General features: G+C 42.6%; 1 protein-coding gene across 1 annotated transcript in view; it reads left to right on the top strand.

Moving 5' to 3' along the window:
- The first annotated feature begins 3,433 nt into the window (after positions 1 to 3,433).
- Positions 3,434 to 14,529, top strand: part of HGD (homogentisate 1,2-dioxygenase) — a 45,106-nt gene continuing 34,010 nt past the window's right edge. Inside the window, exons 1-4 of the mRNA XM_024769344.1 lie at positions 3,434 to 3,632; positions 9,179 to 9,250; positions 10,083 to 10,171; positions 14,066 to 14,171. Of these exons, the coding sequence (XP_024625112.1) occupies positions 3,618 to 3,632; positions 9,179 to 9,250; positions 10,083 to 10,171; positions 14,066 to 14,171 (282 nt within the window). The 5' untranslated portion in view covers positions 3,434 to 3,617. The remainder of the gene's footprint in view (positions 3,633 to 9,178; positions 9,251 to 10,082; positions 10,172 to 14,065; positions 14,172 to 14,529) is intronic.

Below are 14,529 nucleotides of genomic sequence, written 5' to 3'. Positions count from 1 at the left end.
TGGGACACTGTCCTAGAGAAGAATCCTCCAGTGTCCTGTCTGGAGGGTAAAACACTTGCTGATAGCATTCTGGAAATGCAATTGGAGAAGGAAGCTGGAGATTTCATCATCACTACACTTGGTTTTGGTCCTACTCCCCACTCCCTGATGCTTGTGAGTCCAGAGCTTCTGCAGAGAGTAAACCTATCTTGTGCTAGAATCCAGAGGTGGCAGGTATCTGGTGTCTCCAATTTCTGGTCCTTTTCAAGTTCTCTTCACCTGTTCCCCATATCATTCACTGAATCCCTCTCCCTCTGCCTGGCTTTTGGCATCTTTGTTCTTATTGCTCACCACTTTGATACTGTGACTCTGCTCTGGTCCAGTATATGTTTGCCTTGTCCCTGCACACAACCTGCTTCTTCCACTGGGTGTCTTTTTTTTTTTTTTTTGCGGTACATGGGCCTCTCGCTGTTGTGGCCTCTCCGGACGCGCAGGCTCAGCAGCCATGGCTCACAGGCCCAGCCGCTCCGCAGCATGTGGGATCTTCCCGGACCGGGGCACAAACCCATGTCCCCTGCATCGGCAGGCGGACTCTCAACCACTGCGCCACCAGGGAAGCCCTAGGTGTCTTTTTGAATGCTAATCACCCTGCCTAGAAGTTCCTCTCTTTCCCCTGCTTTAAATGTCTGCCAAAACTCCCCTTTCTGGAAGCCTTCCCTCACTAGACTCCTCCACTCTATTTCCATCAGTGCCCTAAAAACAGGTCTTTGAATGCACTGCTCTTCTCTGTCTTTGTGTACAATCCTTCCTCTCCTCAGTGCCCTATCCAACTCTTACTCTGTGTGACTTGGCTCAGCTATCATCTCCTCAGGGAGCTAGTCAGAGCTCTGTGGTCCCTAGTCCCTCCCATAGCACCCTGACTCTTTCTTGTCACAGCACACATGGCACTCCGTTGTAATGGCCTGTTTATTGGTCAATCTTCTCCAGCATGCGCCCTCGTACAGGACCAGACTCTCAATCATTTCTGTATCCCCCCACACCTCACAGGGCCTGGCACATAGCAGGTCCCTAATAATTGTAAGATAAATAAATAAGTGTGTGATTAGATTAAAATAGAAAGTCATCAGACATAGACTCAGAGCTATGTGTTCTGTATTTTATTTATTCTCATTTCTCCTGTGTGTGTATGGCACAGTACCTGGCACATAGTGGTTACAAAGCAAATACTCGTTTTCTTGAATTATTGTTACAACAACGGAAAAAGACAGGAAATAAAGTGAACCCACTTGGGAGAAATCTCTAAATAGGGAATTGATAGGTTTATTCAATTTTAAATATTTTCAGGCCCCTCAAAATAATTTTCATCCAGTCAAGGATCTGTTACCACTTTCTTACTCTTTCAGAAATCTCTCACACTTTAGGAAGGAACTGAAACACCTCTTAAATCTGCCTTCAGAGCTGATTTGGAAAGAACATATAAAGTTTATGGAAAAACAAAGCAGTAAAGCTTTTCCTTTGTCGTTTATTGGTTCCCATCCATTTTTCCCCCTAATCACCAAAGCCTAACTTCTATGATCAATAGAGATTCAAGACCCAATGTACTCATAAAGTCAGATATGCAAGAAATATTTTTCTTGAATTCACTTTTGATTTTGAGTCTGCATACTGCAGGAATAATAAAAACAGCCTCAGTAAAGCTAGGGTTTACACCCCCCTTTCTCCCAGGTTTGCATATAAATTCCAGGGAAGCTTATATAATACCACAATGTCAGTTGTCTATGCTGACATATGCTGAGATGTGCTATAAACTCCCTGGTCTGCAGGCATCAATCCACACAGTTTGCTACCAACCTGTCACTTGTTTATATCAACATGGCTCCTTTGGCCTGGTCCTTTCTGTGCTAACACCTCAGACACAGGCAAATCATTCTGCTGCTACTGCAGTACGCTGGAGCCTGGGGACCTCTGGAGGTTGCTTAGACCCCTTTATCTAAAGCAGAATGTGTCAAACTGGCAGCCCATAGTCATTCACACCTACATGCATGTTTCTTGACATAATTGTATCAGTTATCTATCACCACTTAATAAAACACCCCAATATTTAATGGCATAAAATATGTCATTCTATTTGCTCACAATTTTGTGGGTCAGCAGTTTGGGCTAGGTTTAGCTGGTGGTTCTCCTGCTGATCTCACCTGGGATCATGTACATGTCTGCAGTCATCTGGCAGCCGCATTGCCTCATTCACACATCTGGCAGCTAGTGCTGGGCTGTTGAGTGCCTGGACCTCTTGGTCTCATTCTCAAGGAGGCTAGCCTGACTTCTCTGAATGGTGGTCTCAAGTAGCAAGAAATGGGCAAATCGTAAGGCACAGCATTTTTCAAACCTCTGCTTGTGTTGTGTTTGCTATTAGCCAAAGTAAGATTCAAGGAGGTAAGTAAAAGACTCCATCTCATTTTGGGAGGAGCAGCAAAGTCACATTGCAAAGGGGCATACATACAAGGATGAAAGGAATCTGTGGGCATTTTTTGCAATCTATTACAATGGCTTTATTCATTCATTCATTCATCCATTCACTTGTTTAAGTTGCCAATGTTTAAAAATTGGAGCTTCGTGTATAAAAGTCATATCTTAAAAAATCACCTAGCCTACTTTACCCATTTACACTTCCTGCCTGTTCTGCTGCACCTGAGTTTATGATAATAAAGCCTAGTTTAAAAGATTGTTTTTGTGAAATTAAATGAGGTAATGTCTGTGGGAAAATCTGGCATGAGCAAGCTCTCGATATATGGTTTCTTCCTTCCTGAATGCCATTAGCCATGAAGCTGATACCTGACCATGGCTAAGGAGAGTAGCCAAGATGAAGGACAAGGGAGTCATGGAAAAGGTGGCTGGAAAGTAATCCCTTGGTCTCTTTCTAGAGAGGTACAGGCATTAGGAAATAAGATTCTTAAAGAATTTATAAGAACACTAAATACATTTAAGAAATTAAGAGGAGCAATAGTAAATATCTCAGTTTGCTTTAAGCGAAGTGCTTCAGGCTCTGAACTGTTCACCCAGCTCATCCCTGGGAGCAGGCATGGAGAGCTGTCTAGACCCTGTCCCTGCTTCAGGTAGCTGCGTGAAAACGCCTGTGTCACAGCACGGGTCATTTTCTCACTGCTCTCCAGAGAGTGAACACTCCACCCTGTTCCTTCCCAGCCTCAGTCGGGACTGAGTGGAGAAGCCTCTACCTCACACAGCAGGCCCTAACTGCCACAGTTCCTTCCACAGAGAGCTTTAAATTCTCTGCCTTTAGTCATAAGCCTCTTTCTTTTAACTGGAACAAATCATTGGTCAACATTTACCTCGGGTGAAGAGGAGACAGGCCTCTGCAAACTCTTCAGAAACAGCCCGGGTTTCAAAACCAAAGACAGTTGTGTAAGCAGTTTGGAAACAAGCATGCTGGACTTTCTCCCTAGTGTAGCAGTTAGGAAACGCTTGTGGCTAGTTTGAGCGACCAGCTGACCAGCGAGCACAGTGAAGCAGTAGAATAACAACATCCAGAAGTGATTTGAAGGAGAAACAGAAGCATTTTGACTTCATACCCTCGCTGAGCCTGGGTTTCCTGAAATCGCCACACCTGCAGCAGAAGGAAAATGGCAGAGTTGAAGGTAAGAAACTATCTGGCCACTTCGCTGTGGCTTCTTCAGCCACAACTCATGGAAGTGTCTGAGAATTCCAGAGCTTCAGAGTCAGAAAGAACTTAGAGAGGCCCTCGTCCAAGCTGTTGTGTTCAGAGGCCTCGCCGTGGTGTCCGTAAGCATGGCTGGGGCTGGGGGATGATAAAGAAAAGAGATGACGGCCTAACTGTCTATCTCTTGCCTAGCTTTTTTCATATATTGTCTTGGGAATCTGTAGACGTCATAAGGGCTCTCCTCCACCATGGACAGACATGTTTCTCACTGTGTCTGTTTGCCAGCCCCTACTCTCCCACACCTTCCTGATGCTGCAGCTTCCTGGACAGCCTCCAGCCAACCAATTAGGCATGTTTAATCTATTCAGTTATTTTGAGGCTCACAATCAGCGCTTGGCCAGTAGAAACCCTAGCACTTCCTCTAGGAAATAATTCCTTTTTATTATTTAATCTTCAATTGAAAAATATATGTGGGTTATGTGGTACTAATGAATTAACTCATAATCTTCAAAGTAAATCTGGAGGTAGCCACTTTACCATTAAGGAAAATAAAGTTTAGAGAGATTAAGTGACTTGCCCAAGGTCACTGCTGATAGGTGATAGAGACTGGATTAGAAATTGGGTTTGTCTGAATCCATGCCCAGGCTCCAAAAGGAGCCTTAGTAGCATCTGCTAGACTGAGTGCCTTAAGGCCAATGTCTAAAACTATGCCTAGTGTCCACCCCAGGCTGGCATCAGTGCCCAACACATGCATGTGGACCTGAGTAGAACTGCCCAGAATCTTGACTCAAGCCAAGTGTGCCAGACTCCAGGCTTCTTTCCAGGGTTTGAGCACTTTCTGAATGCCCTTCAACTGACGCTGAGTTTGAAAATCAAACATCTCCCTAATTAATAGGAGTCCTAAAACCACTCAACACCGAAGTAAAAGAGTTTGCTTCTTTATGCCTGATCAAGCGTTAGAAAGACTGAGAAAGAATTCTCATTCTTTCATTCGGCAAATATTATATGTTAATACATGATGCCACGAATTAACATAGGAAAGGAACTGAATCTGGACTAGGTGGAGCCAAGAGAAACTCCTTGAAGGAGGCAGTTCCTAAGCTGAGTCTTAGGAGAGATGTAGAAATTGACTTAACTGAAAAGGGGCTAGAGGAAACAAGTGCAAAGGCACAGCACACACAGAAAGCCCTGCACGTTCTGGGATCCAAGAGTTAAATTTGGGTTGCTGCAGGGACAGCCAAGACGAGATACCCAGGATGTGGTCAGATGTATGGATCTGGATCTCAGGGGAGGAGGTAGAGCTAGGAGAATATCATATCAATGGTGGTAGTTGAAGTCTTAGAAGAGGGGGAGTGCATAAAAACTTCATTTCCTGATGAAAAGGCTGTGGGGAAGTTCAGCAGGGGTGGAAACATCCTTACCATTTATAAATAAATTATATCTAAAATCCTATCCTGCTGAAATTTTTGAGCAACTTATTATGCACAGCACCAGCACACCAACGTAAATTGCATGCTGCTCTTTGTTCTCAATTTCAAAGGCATTTTCCCCAGCCTGCTGTCTAATCTCTGCAAGGAAAGGTTAGCTCTACAGATCACAAATCCAAACACAGAAAGCCAGATTGCATCACTCTAATCAATACACATTATAAGTTAAAAAAAATATTTCTCTGCTTTTATTTCTTCCTTTTAATGGATATGTCAACACAAAGCCTCAAATGAAATCACATTTACATAAAAGCAGCACAACTGGGGGAAGAAAGTTCAAAAGGTAAAATAAAATTTTAAATGAACCACCCAATGTTCTTAAGTCTTCTACAAGTCCACTTCTGCAAGTCTTGATTTCTTCATTTCTAAAAAACAGAGCTGTTTAACATGCAGACTTCGGGCCCCAGCACCAAATATTTTGATTCACTAGGTATGGGTCTGTTTTTAACAAGCTTTGGGGGTGATTCTAATTAGCCAGAGATGGGAGCCCCTGGTCTACATAATTATTGTATTCATTTCCTGTTTCTGTTGTAACAAATTACCACAAATTTAGTGGCTTAAAATGACCAAATTTATTTTCTTACAGTTCTGGAGGTCAGAAGTCTGAAATCAGTTTCACTGGGCTTAAAGTCAAGGTGTTGGCTGGTTCCTTTTGAAGACTCAAGGGGAGAATCCATTTCCCTGCATTTCCAGCTTCTAGAAGTTGCCTGCATTTCTGGACTTATGGTCCCTTTCACCATCTTCGGAGTGCATCACTAATCTCTGCTTCCATCATCACATCACCTTTTCCTCTTCTATAATCAAATCTTCCTCTACCTCCCTCTCTTACGAATACTTATGATTACATTTAGGGCACACCCAAAGAATCCAGGACATCTCCCCATCTCAAGATCCTTAACTTAATCACATCTGCAAAGTCTCTTTTGCTATATAAGGGAACACTCACAAATTCCAGGGATTAAGACATAGATATCTTTGGGGCATTATTATTCAGCCTACCGCAGTTTAGCCTACTTGCAATAATCTTCAAGTTCCCCTAACAATCTATATCCTATGTTCCCATCAAGGTTAACTAGAAATACTGGACTCTTTGCGCAGGAGAAAAAGGTAGCTATAGTTCCATCTCTACCCTGACTTCTCTCTCTTTCCCTCATGCCCAGGAAAAGGAAGTGAGGTATAGTATCTGCTCGTCCCATCAGGGTGTTACCCAGAATCAGAGTCAGGAGAAAGCACCTCATAAAACTACTCTGACAAATAAATCATATCCTGGGGACCAGGTGAAAATTAGAAAGCTGTACACTAGGGAGCTGCCAAAGAACTGATGGTACTGAAGTTACATGGACCTCAGTAATTTGTTCTTTCATTTAGAAAGGATGTGTATAATTCTCTTGGAAGGAAACAAAATTGTTTCTATGTGGGAGCAAATTATTCAGAAATCTGGATTGAAGAAAGCATACAAACACACTTGCTTAATGTCAGACGTTTTTATTTTTAATTTTTCGGCATAAGGTATATTTGTATAGTCACTGAACCAGCTGGAGTTGAAAGCTTGGATTTTCACAGCTGATATAAGCAGAGTTCAGATTCTGTCCTTGATCTCAAAGCCTTGGGAAAGCAGCTGCAGAATACTGCTTCCTTGATTCTGATACCTTCAGCAGTAAGGCACATGATATTTTAAAACTCTAACAAACTCATCTGTAATTTTTCTCTCAGGGGATTAGAAAAACCAACTGGTTTGAGAATGACTCAGCAGTTTTCATCCCCCTCTTCAGCCAATGCACCTCAGCTAAGATTGAGAAACCGATTCAGAACTCACACCTCTCTCTGAGCTGGATGGCTCCCTTCCAAAGCACCAGCTGTTCTTTCTACTTTCTTTTCTACTTTTTAAAGCAGTCTGAAGCATATGCTTTAAAATTACATATAGTAAGTCTCTTTTCCTTTGTTCCCAACATACAAATAACCCTGGACTCTGTTCTGAGGCCAGCAGTTGCAAAGAATGGGGAAGGTTAATGAGTAAACCCACCCACTCCTGCCAGAAAGCTCAGCCTCAGACCTTCTTGCCTCCCTTTGCAGAGGGAAACAATGCTGCAGTTGAACAAAGTGAAGCCACTGAGATACTCAGTGGCTTCAGGCAAGATTGGTCTGCAATTCCATTCCACAGAACTGAAGATAATTTCGGGTCAATACCATTTCTCAGCAGCTCAGATTCAATCCTCTTGATGGTGAGCATGAGGTTCATTAGAGAGAAGAAAATTGTATTCAGTGGAGAGTCAGAATGCTGGATGGTCTCTGCCCTTTCCCCAAGGAAATCATTCCAAATTGCATGCTGCTGTTAACCAATCTCTGTGTAATATAACACACTGTTTTTAGTGCTGATAGATTTTCAAATATAAAAAAATATTGTGTCTGGAGGCAAAAAAGAATAATTTCACTTCCATTGCTTTCTAGGTCATAACATTTCACATTTGATATTCCTTCCAAATATGGGCAGCTGTTGCCCTGATCATTGCTCACACATCCAGGTGTGTTACATCAATCTCATCCTGCTCCAAGCTGCTGAGAATTCTGGAGGGTTTATCCTCCACCCACTTACTTCCTTCTTATATCTCTTAAAGACATGTACTCAGATGGTGGCATTTCACTCACTGAGTGACGCTGCACTTTCATTATCGTGGGCTAAAATTAAGTATTGATACATTTATGAGGAACAACTATGGGAAGAAAATGGCCTTTTTTTTGATGTTTAAGTTAGAGAAAAGGGGGTTCTAACCCTACTTAGATCAGGATACATACACTCGTGTTAGAATAGGCTCTAAGGGGGACTTCCCTGGTGGCGCAGTGGTTAAGAATCTGCCTACCAATGCATGGGACAGCATGGTCAGGGAAGATCCCACATGCCGCGGAGCAACTAAGCCCGTGCGCCACAGCTACTGAGCTTGAGCTCTAGAGCCCGTGCTCCACAGCGAGAGGCCACTGCAACGAGAAGCCCGCGCACCACAACTAAGGGTAGCCCCAGCTCTCCACAACTAGAGAAAGCCCATGCACAGCAATGAAGACCCAACCCAGCCAAAAATAAATAAATAAATAAATAGAATAGAACAGGCTGTAAGGGAAAAATTAAATCAAACAGTAGATATCTACTGAGTACCTTCTATAAACCAGGCACAAGGCATATAGAGGTAAACAAGATGCCATAGTTCCAGCCTTCATGGAGCTTATAAACTAGCAGAGAAGCCAGACAGTGAACAAGAACTCACAGATGTGTTTAAGTGTTGTCAAAATAAGTTTTAGGGGCTCCGCACACTTTACTTTATTGAGAAACTCCCTTTTTTTCCTCTGGATGAAAAGTAAATTGATGACAATCAGAATGAACTCCATTGTGCCACTGAGGACAGATCTGGCTATTCTCCTGAAAGCCACGCATATCTTCAAAACTTGTTTTCCTGTATCCACATAGATGCAAATATATTTACAAGTGCTCCATAGATGAACCAGATGATATAGGTTTTTGCTTCCAGCGAGGCTGGTTGGAGGGCTTTTTCTCAAGGGTTTTGCTGTCAGATTGGATCCACACACTCTTTACAGCTACTTGTTTCATCATATGAAGGGGAAGTGGAGCTCCAACCTCAGGGAGGTTGCAAGCCAGGCCAGCCAGATCTTACTAACCTGGAGTTGAGGTGATGCCTGAGCCATCTCCCCTCTCAGGAACTCCCTGATGGGTCCAGAATTAAAGAACCTGTCCTTGGAGTGGGATAATTAAGAATCAGCCCATAAATCAACTAAGTACAGCTAAGGATGGAAAGTCCATGTAATATCCAGCACTCTTCTCCCAATTAATTGGTGGTCTTTAAAATTCACACAGAGAAATTATCTTTCCTAAATGGTTCACATGCCAAGACATAGCAAAGATGTTATGTATAGAATGTGATACACAAACATATGTCATAAAGAAATTCTTACCTTCGTAGACAGTCAAAATAGCAAAATACTCTTTAAATCCCATTAATGGTGGCCTTTGTGTCTTTGTCACATGCAGTACATTTCTGGATTCGGTAATGAGTGTGCCTCAGAGGATCCTCGCTGCCCGGGTGCCCTGCCAGAAGGACAGGTATGAGTGAATAGAATATCATTTTGGAGAACTCTGAATTATAGGAATGAATGACCAGCTTTCAGGCCAAGTGCTTCTACCCACCATCTTGAAAATTAGCCTGTGAACTGTCTAGGAGTTTCACAAATCATTAGGACAATTGGGATGCAGAACAATGACAATACAAAGTTAAAGTTGGATAATGGTTACCTGTGGCAAAGCACTTAGTCCCAAAAAAGTAACACTAAATTTAAGGCTTTCAAGAAGATCCCCTAGGTCCGGGGTTAAGGGACTTCCTTAAAGTTCCCTTGAACAGCATAAGATATGGCAATGATGAGAAAATAATCATTCCTTGTTAAAAAAAAAAAAAATTGTGTGCACAAAGATTTCATACTAGTGTTGGTTAAAATAGCAAAAATATGGCAAACAAAAATTTTGTCAAAAATTTTTAAGAATATTTCATGGCATGAAAAAATGCTCATGATATAGTGTTTCCTCTTTTTTTTAAGTGCTAATTATTAACAGGACTACACATATCATAGCGTTCCCATTTTGGAGGATAAGAATGGAAGGAAATATACTCATATGTCAACATTGGATTATTTCTGGATGGTGAGATAATGGGTTATAGTTTATAAATTTTCTACAATAAGCATGTACTACTTTTCTAATCAAGGAGGAAAGTCACCTAAAACATTATTACAAGAAGGACGTATGGGTTGGAGATAGTCATGTGCAGTGAGTGGCTCAGAGCATCGCCATCCAAGACAGAATTCCCCCACTGAGTTGTTTGATGGGAAGGTGGAATGCTTTTCTGATGGAGTGATGTCATTTATTGCCTCCTTTGTTTTAGAATAATCCTCAAGTTTGCCCTTACAATCTGTATGCTGAGCAGCTCTCAGGATCAGCTTTCACTTGTCCGCGGAGCAGCAATAAAAGAAGGTAAAAGGATTAGGTTAATTCTGACCTGCGGTCTATGGGAGCTATGACTAGTATTTAGTGCTGCCTCCTATACCTGGGCCACAGCCTCCCAGTGTTGCCCAAGATCCTGCTTCTTACAGGCTGTGCTCTGGGTCATAGTGAGGGGAGGATGAACCTCATCTCCAGCTAGAATCAAGTGACTGATAGAAGAAGGGGAGAGAGCAGCTGCACAGAGCCTAGAAAACAGACATGTCTAGTTCCATTTACAATTTGTTGCTTGTACTCAGAAGAAAGTCTTCCTCATAGTCTGGGCTTCCCCTGGGATTGTGCAGTTGAGTTCCGGATTTTGATTTACTTGGGAGTTTTTTTATAATGATTAACTCAAAATTATAGAAGATTCAGTGCAATATCTTCCTCAGCTGACTAGAAGTGTTATGTTCTTTGGATGAAAACGTTGGATAATCCACGCTTGGGTTAGATGAAAGGTCATGTATTATGGCCCCTGGTGGTTTGAATTAATAAGGATTTTTCTCCTCGGAATTTGTCTTTGCTGGAAACCAGCACATTCATTAGCACAACATGTCATGATCCATGTTTGCTCTAATCCTACAAGCCAGGTCAATGAACTCAGTCTCTTGGTTAACTCCTATGGGGCAGGTTGGTTGCAGTACCTGTTGTGGTTTAGGGAAGCAGTTGAGTGTTGTGACTTAAACAAGCAGTGTCTAATTATGGGAATTTCAGAATAGGACACCTGTGTAGAGGGCTGCTGCTTATATTGGAGTTAGGGGGAGGAGGGCAGGCAGTCTTGTACTGCTTAGTGGAAGGTGATTGGGTTTGTCTCCAGTGAGTCCTCCTGAGAAGTAAATGAGATAGTGAGAACAAAAGCACCATGGACCACACAAATGATAGGTTGTTTCCCTTAGGGGTTAATCGTGCCCACTCTGGAGGCAGGCCTCCTGAGTTTAAATCCTGGTTCCTTCTCTTTCCAGCTGTGTGACCTTGGGCAGGTCATGTACCCTCCAAGAGCCTTCTGGTTTCTCATTTGTAAAAGAGATAATAATAGTACTTACCTCATAGTTGTGATGAGGATTAAGGGAAAGAACATATGTAAGGTGCCTAGCACATTGCCGGGTACATGGTACCACAGTAGCAGAGTGTCTCCCTCCAATACAGTGTATCCCTAGAAGGCTGTCGGAAAACTGAGTGGCAGGTGCTATGCTACCATGTCAATATCAATATTGCTTCCCTCTCGATAGATCTGTACACGGAGGGGGAAAAGATAGTTTCCCATACTTGTCAAATCAAGATTAATTCTATCACTATTTAATCATCTCTCTCTCTCTGCAAGCCCAGATAGCCAAGGTAAGGTAAGCACACAGACAATTCCTGTCAATTCTAATTTATGACAGCCTGGCCTCCATGACTATGTTCTTGACTTTATGACCCATTCACTAACTGGACACCTGGACTCCGGATTCTGCTGCCTGCCCCCATTATTCAACAATATCTTCAGCCAGCAGGAGCAGAGCTCTGTTCCAGGAGGCTGAAAAGGGGCTGTTGGCATTTCATTAAGATGCTGGCACCATTCCCTGAATCAGAATTAAATCTCTGTCCAGGGCAGTGTAGTGCTGCCTGGGGAGTTTTATAAACTCAGCCAAAAAACAAGGGACACTAGGCATGGTTCACCCATCTGTTTAGAACTCTTCAAAGGTATCCACAAGAATTTTGTGAAAATGCTCAAAATCCTCAGTGGGAAGATGGAACCAGCCCCATCCATAGATGAGAAAGCCTGAAATTCCTACATTTAGTCACTACTCATTTAAGCCACAGAGTTCAGGAACTCCCTGCCCCCCACCCACAAACTATCAGAGAGTATATCTATCAGGGGTTGATTTTTATCTGATTAGTTAGCTGATCCCTTAGGTCCTGAGAAGGTGAGAGCCAGCACAGAGAATGTAGGAAATCTGGACCATCATAAAAACCTAGATGATTAGGGGTAGACAGATAGACAATTCAACACACATCTAGTAATTGAGCACCTACTGTGTGCCAGGCATTCTAGGTACATAAACTCTGAATCCTCACAACAATCCTAGGAGATAAGGATGAGGAACATAAGATCAAGAAAGTTTTGGGAATTCCCTGGCGGTCCAGTGGTTAGGACTCTGAGCTTTCACTACTGAGAGCCTGGGTTTGGTCCCTGGTCAGGGAACTAAGATCTCACAAGCCAGGCAGGGTGACCAAAAAAAAAAAAAAAAAACAAGAAAGTCTTGTAACTTGCCCAGGATTACACAGCCAGTTCTAAAATATACACACACATGTTCTCAATTCCGTATAGAACTTAGAAAGGCCTAGTTAATTCATGGCCTGAAGTCCAATGTCTGAGATTACTTCACCTAGGGCTAGAGGAATCAAAAGAAAACTGAACAAATCTAGCTAGCCCTTTAATCTCCCAAATGGCTCAGTGTAGGGCCAGGTCAATTCCACCCCCTGAAGTAGACTGTCCTGGGGCTTAAAGGGCCAGAGCTTGTTCAAGCAGGTCTGGTTTTCCATTGCCCCAAGTGGTGTTCCTCCTCCTGCTGTACCCTGTCAAGGTAACAGCCTCTGAAAGGACTTGGGTTCCTCTTAGTGATGTTCAGTGTCCCTCTCAACTTCTGGATGGTTCTCCTCCTGGTGTCCTTCAGGGTTCCTTCATCAGAGTCTTCTCTTCCTGAAACAAAGCCAGAAATGTACTATAAGAAAGTAAAGATGGATGCTCTTATAATTTTAGATATGTTAATTTCCTAAACATCTTACAAATTACATCAAAAAGACAACCCAGGGCTTCCCTGGTGGCGCAGTGGTTGAGAGTCTGCCTGCCAATGCAGGGGACACGGGTTTGTGCCTCGGTCCGGGAAGATCCCACATGCCGCAGAGCAGCTGGGCCCGTGAGCCATGGCCGCTGAGCCTGCGCGTCCGGAGCCTGTGCTCCGCAACGGGGGAGACCGCAACAGTGAGAGGCCCGCGTACTGCAAAAAAAAAAAAAGACAACCCAATAGAAAAATGGTAAAGGACTTGGGCAAGTAATTTATAGAAAAATTCCAAGGGGCCAATAAACATACAGATTCTCAACCTTACTCATAATAATGGTAATACAAAATAAAAATGAGATAGTATTTTTTACCTACAAGGCCAAACTTAGTAATAATACCCCCTATTTGTAAAGATGTGGGTGATCAGGCACTCTCACACATTAGTGTTGTGAGAATAAAGTGGTACAATTTGGCAATTTTTCTTATTATGCATTGGAAATATCTTAGAGAATGTACAAGAAAATTGTTAAGTTCTGATGCCTCTGAGGATTGGCTCTGAAGAAACTGGAGGAGAAAGCCATCTAAGTCTACCTTTTGAGACTTTTTAAATTACTTGAATTATTTTTGTCACTGGCATGAATTACTTCTATAACTTTAAAGAAGAAAATGGATTTATATTTCAAAAATGACAAAGAAGCCACCCATATTGTCTCAATCTGTGTAGGACTCCTTGTCCTCACTTTCCAGAGCCAGAGCAAGGATTACTATCCAATATGTACATAAGCTAATGTTTTTCTGTGGATTTGCCTGCACAGATATCCCTCAAGGTACTTTCCCTTCCTTTATAGTTGTCATTGGGAAAGGCAATTCTTTTTTTGTCAGTATGGAAATAACCAAGGGCTAGAGGCTCAATCTGAAGAGTGATGGATCGTGTGGAAAGGTGAGAAGAGGCCAGGGCTATGGGCAGCAGTGGCTATTAAGAAATGATGCTGTGTCATTGCTTCTCACATTAAAGCCCACAGATCATTGTGACTTGAGCGTCTTCCTAATGGTATTTCCTGAGCCAGTCTGTGCATCACTCATAACATCACCCTAAGTCTTATGTGTCCTTGTTTCCCCCCAGCTGGCTATATAGGATTCTACCTTCGGTTTCTCACAAGCCTTTTGAATCCATTGACCAAGGCCATGTCACTCACAACTGGGATGAAGTTGATCCTGACCCTAACCAGGTAACCTGGTCCTGTGAATTGGAGAATAGCATGTATCCAAAGCCTTAAATATAAACATTTAAGTCTAACCTGGGTCTTTGAGGAATTAGACAGATTTTTAAAATAAATGCTAAAGTATATCTGTTCTTTTGCTTAAACTTGGGTAGGAATTTTGGAATTGATTGACCGTGCCTGTGCACGTGTGTGTGTGTGTGTGTGTGTGTGTGTGTGTGTGTGTGTGTGTGTGTATAAGCTTTCGTTTTTCTAGCCTAATGGCTTTAGGAGTGCTCCAGTGAGTTGAATGAATGGAAATTATATAGGCTGGTGAAAATACATCTACACATCCGTAGGTTGGTTGGTTTGTTTTAATCTAAACTCA

The sequence above is a fragment of the Neophocaena asiaeorientalis genome, unplaced genomic scaffold (assembly GCF_003031525.2).
Source record: "Neophocaena asiaeorientalis asiaeorientalis breed wild unplaced genomic scaffold, Neophocaena_asiaeorientalis_V1.1 scaffold671, whole genome shotgun sequence".
Taxonomy (NCBI): domain Eukaryota; kingdom Metazoa; phylum Chordata; class Mammalia; order Artiodactyla; family Phocoenidae; genus Neophocaena; species Neophocaena asiaeorientalis.
This window is presented reverse-complemented; position numbering and strand designations above follow the sequence as displayed.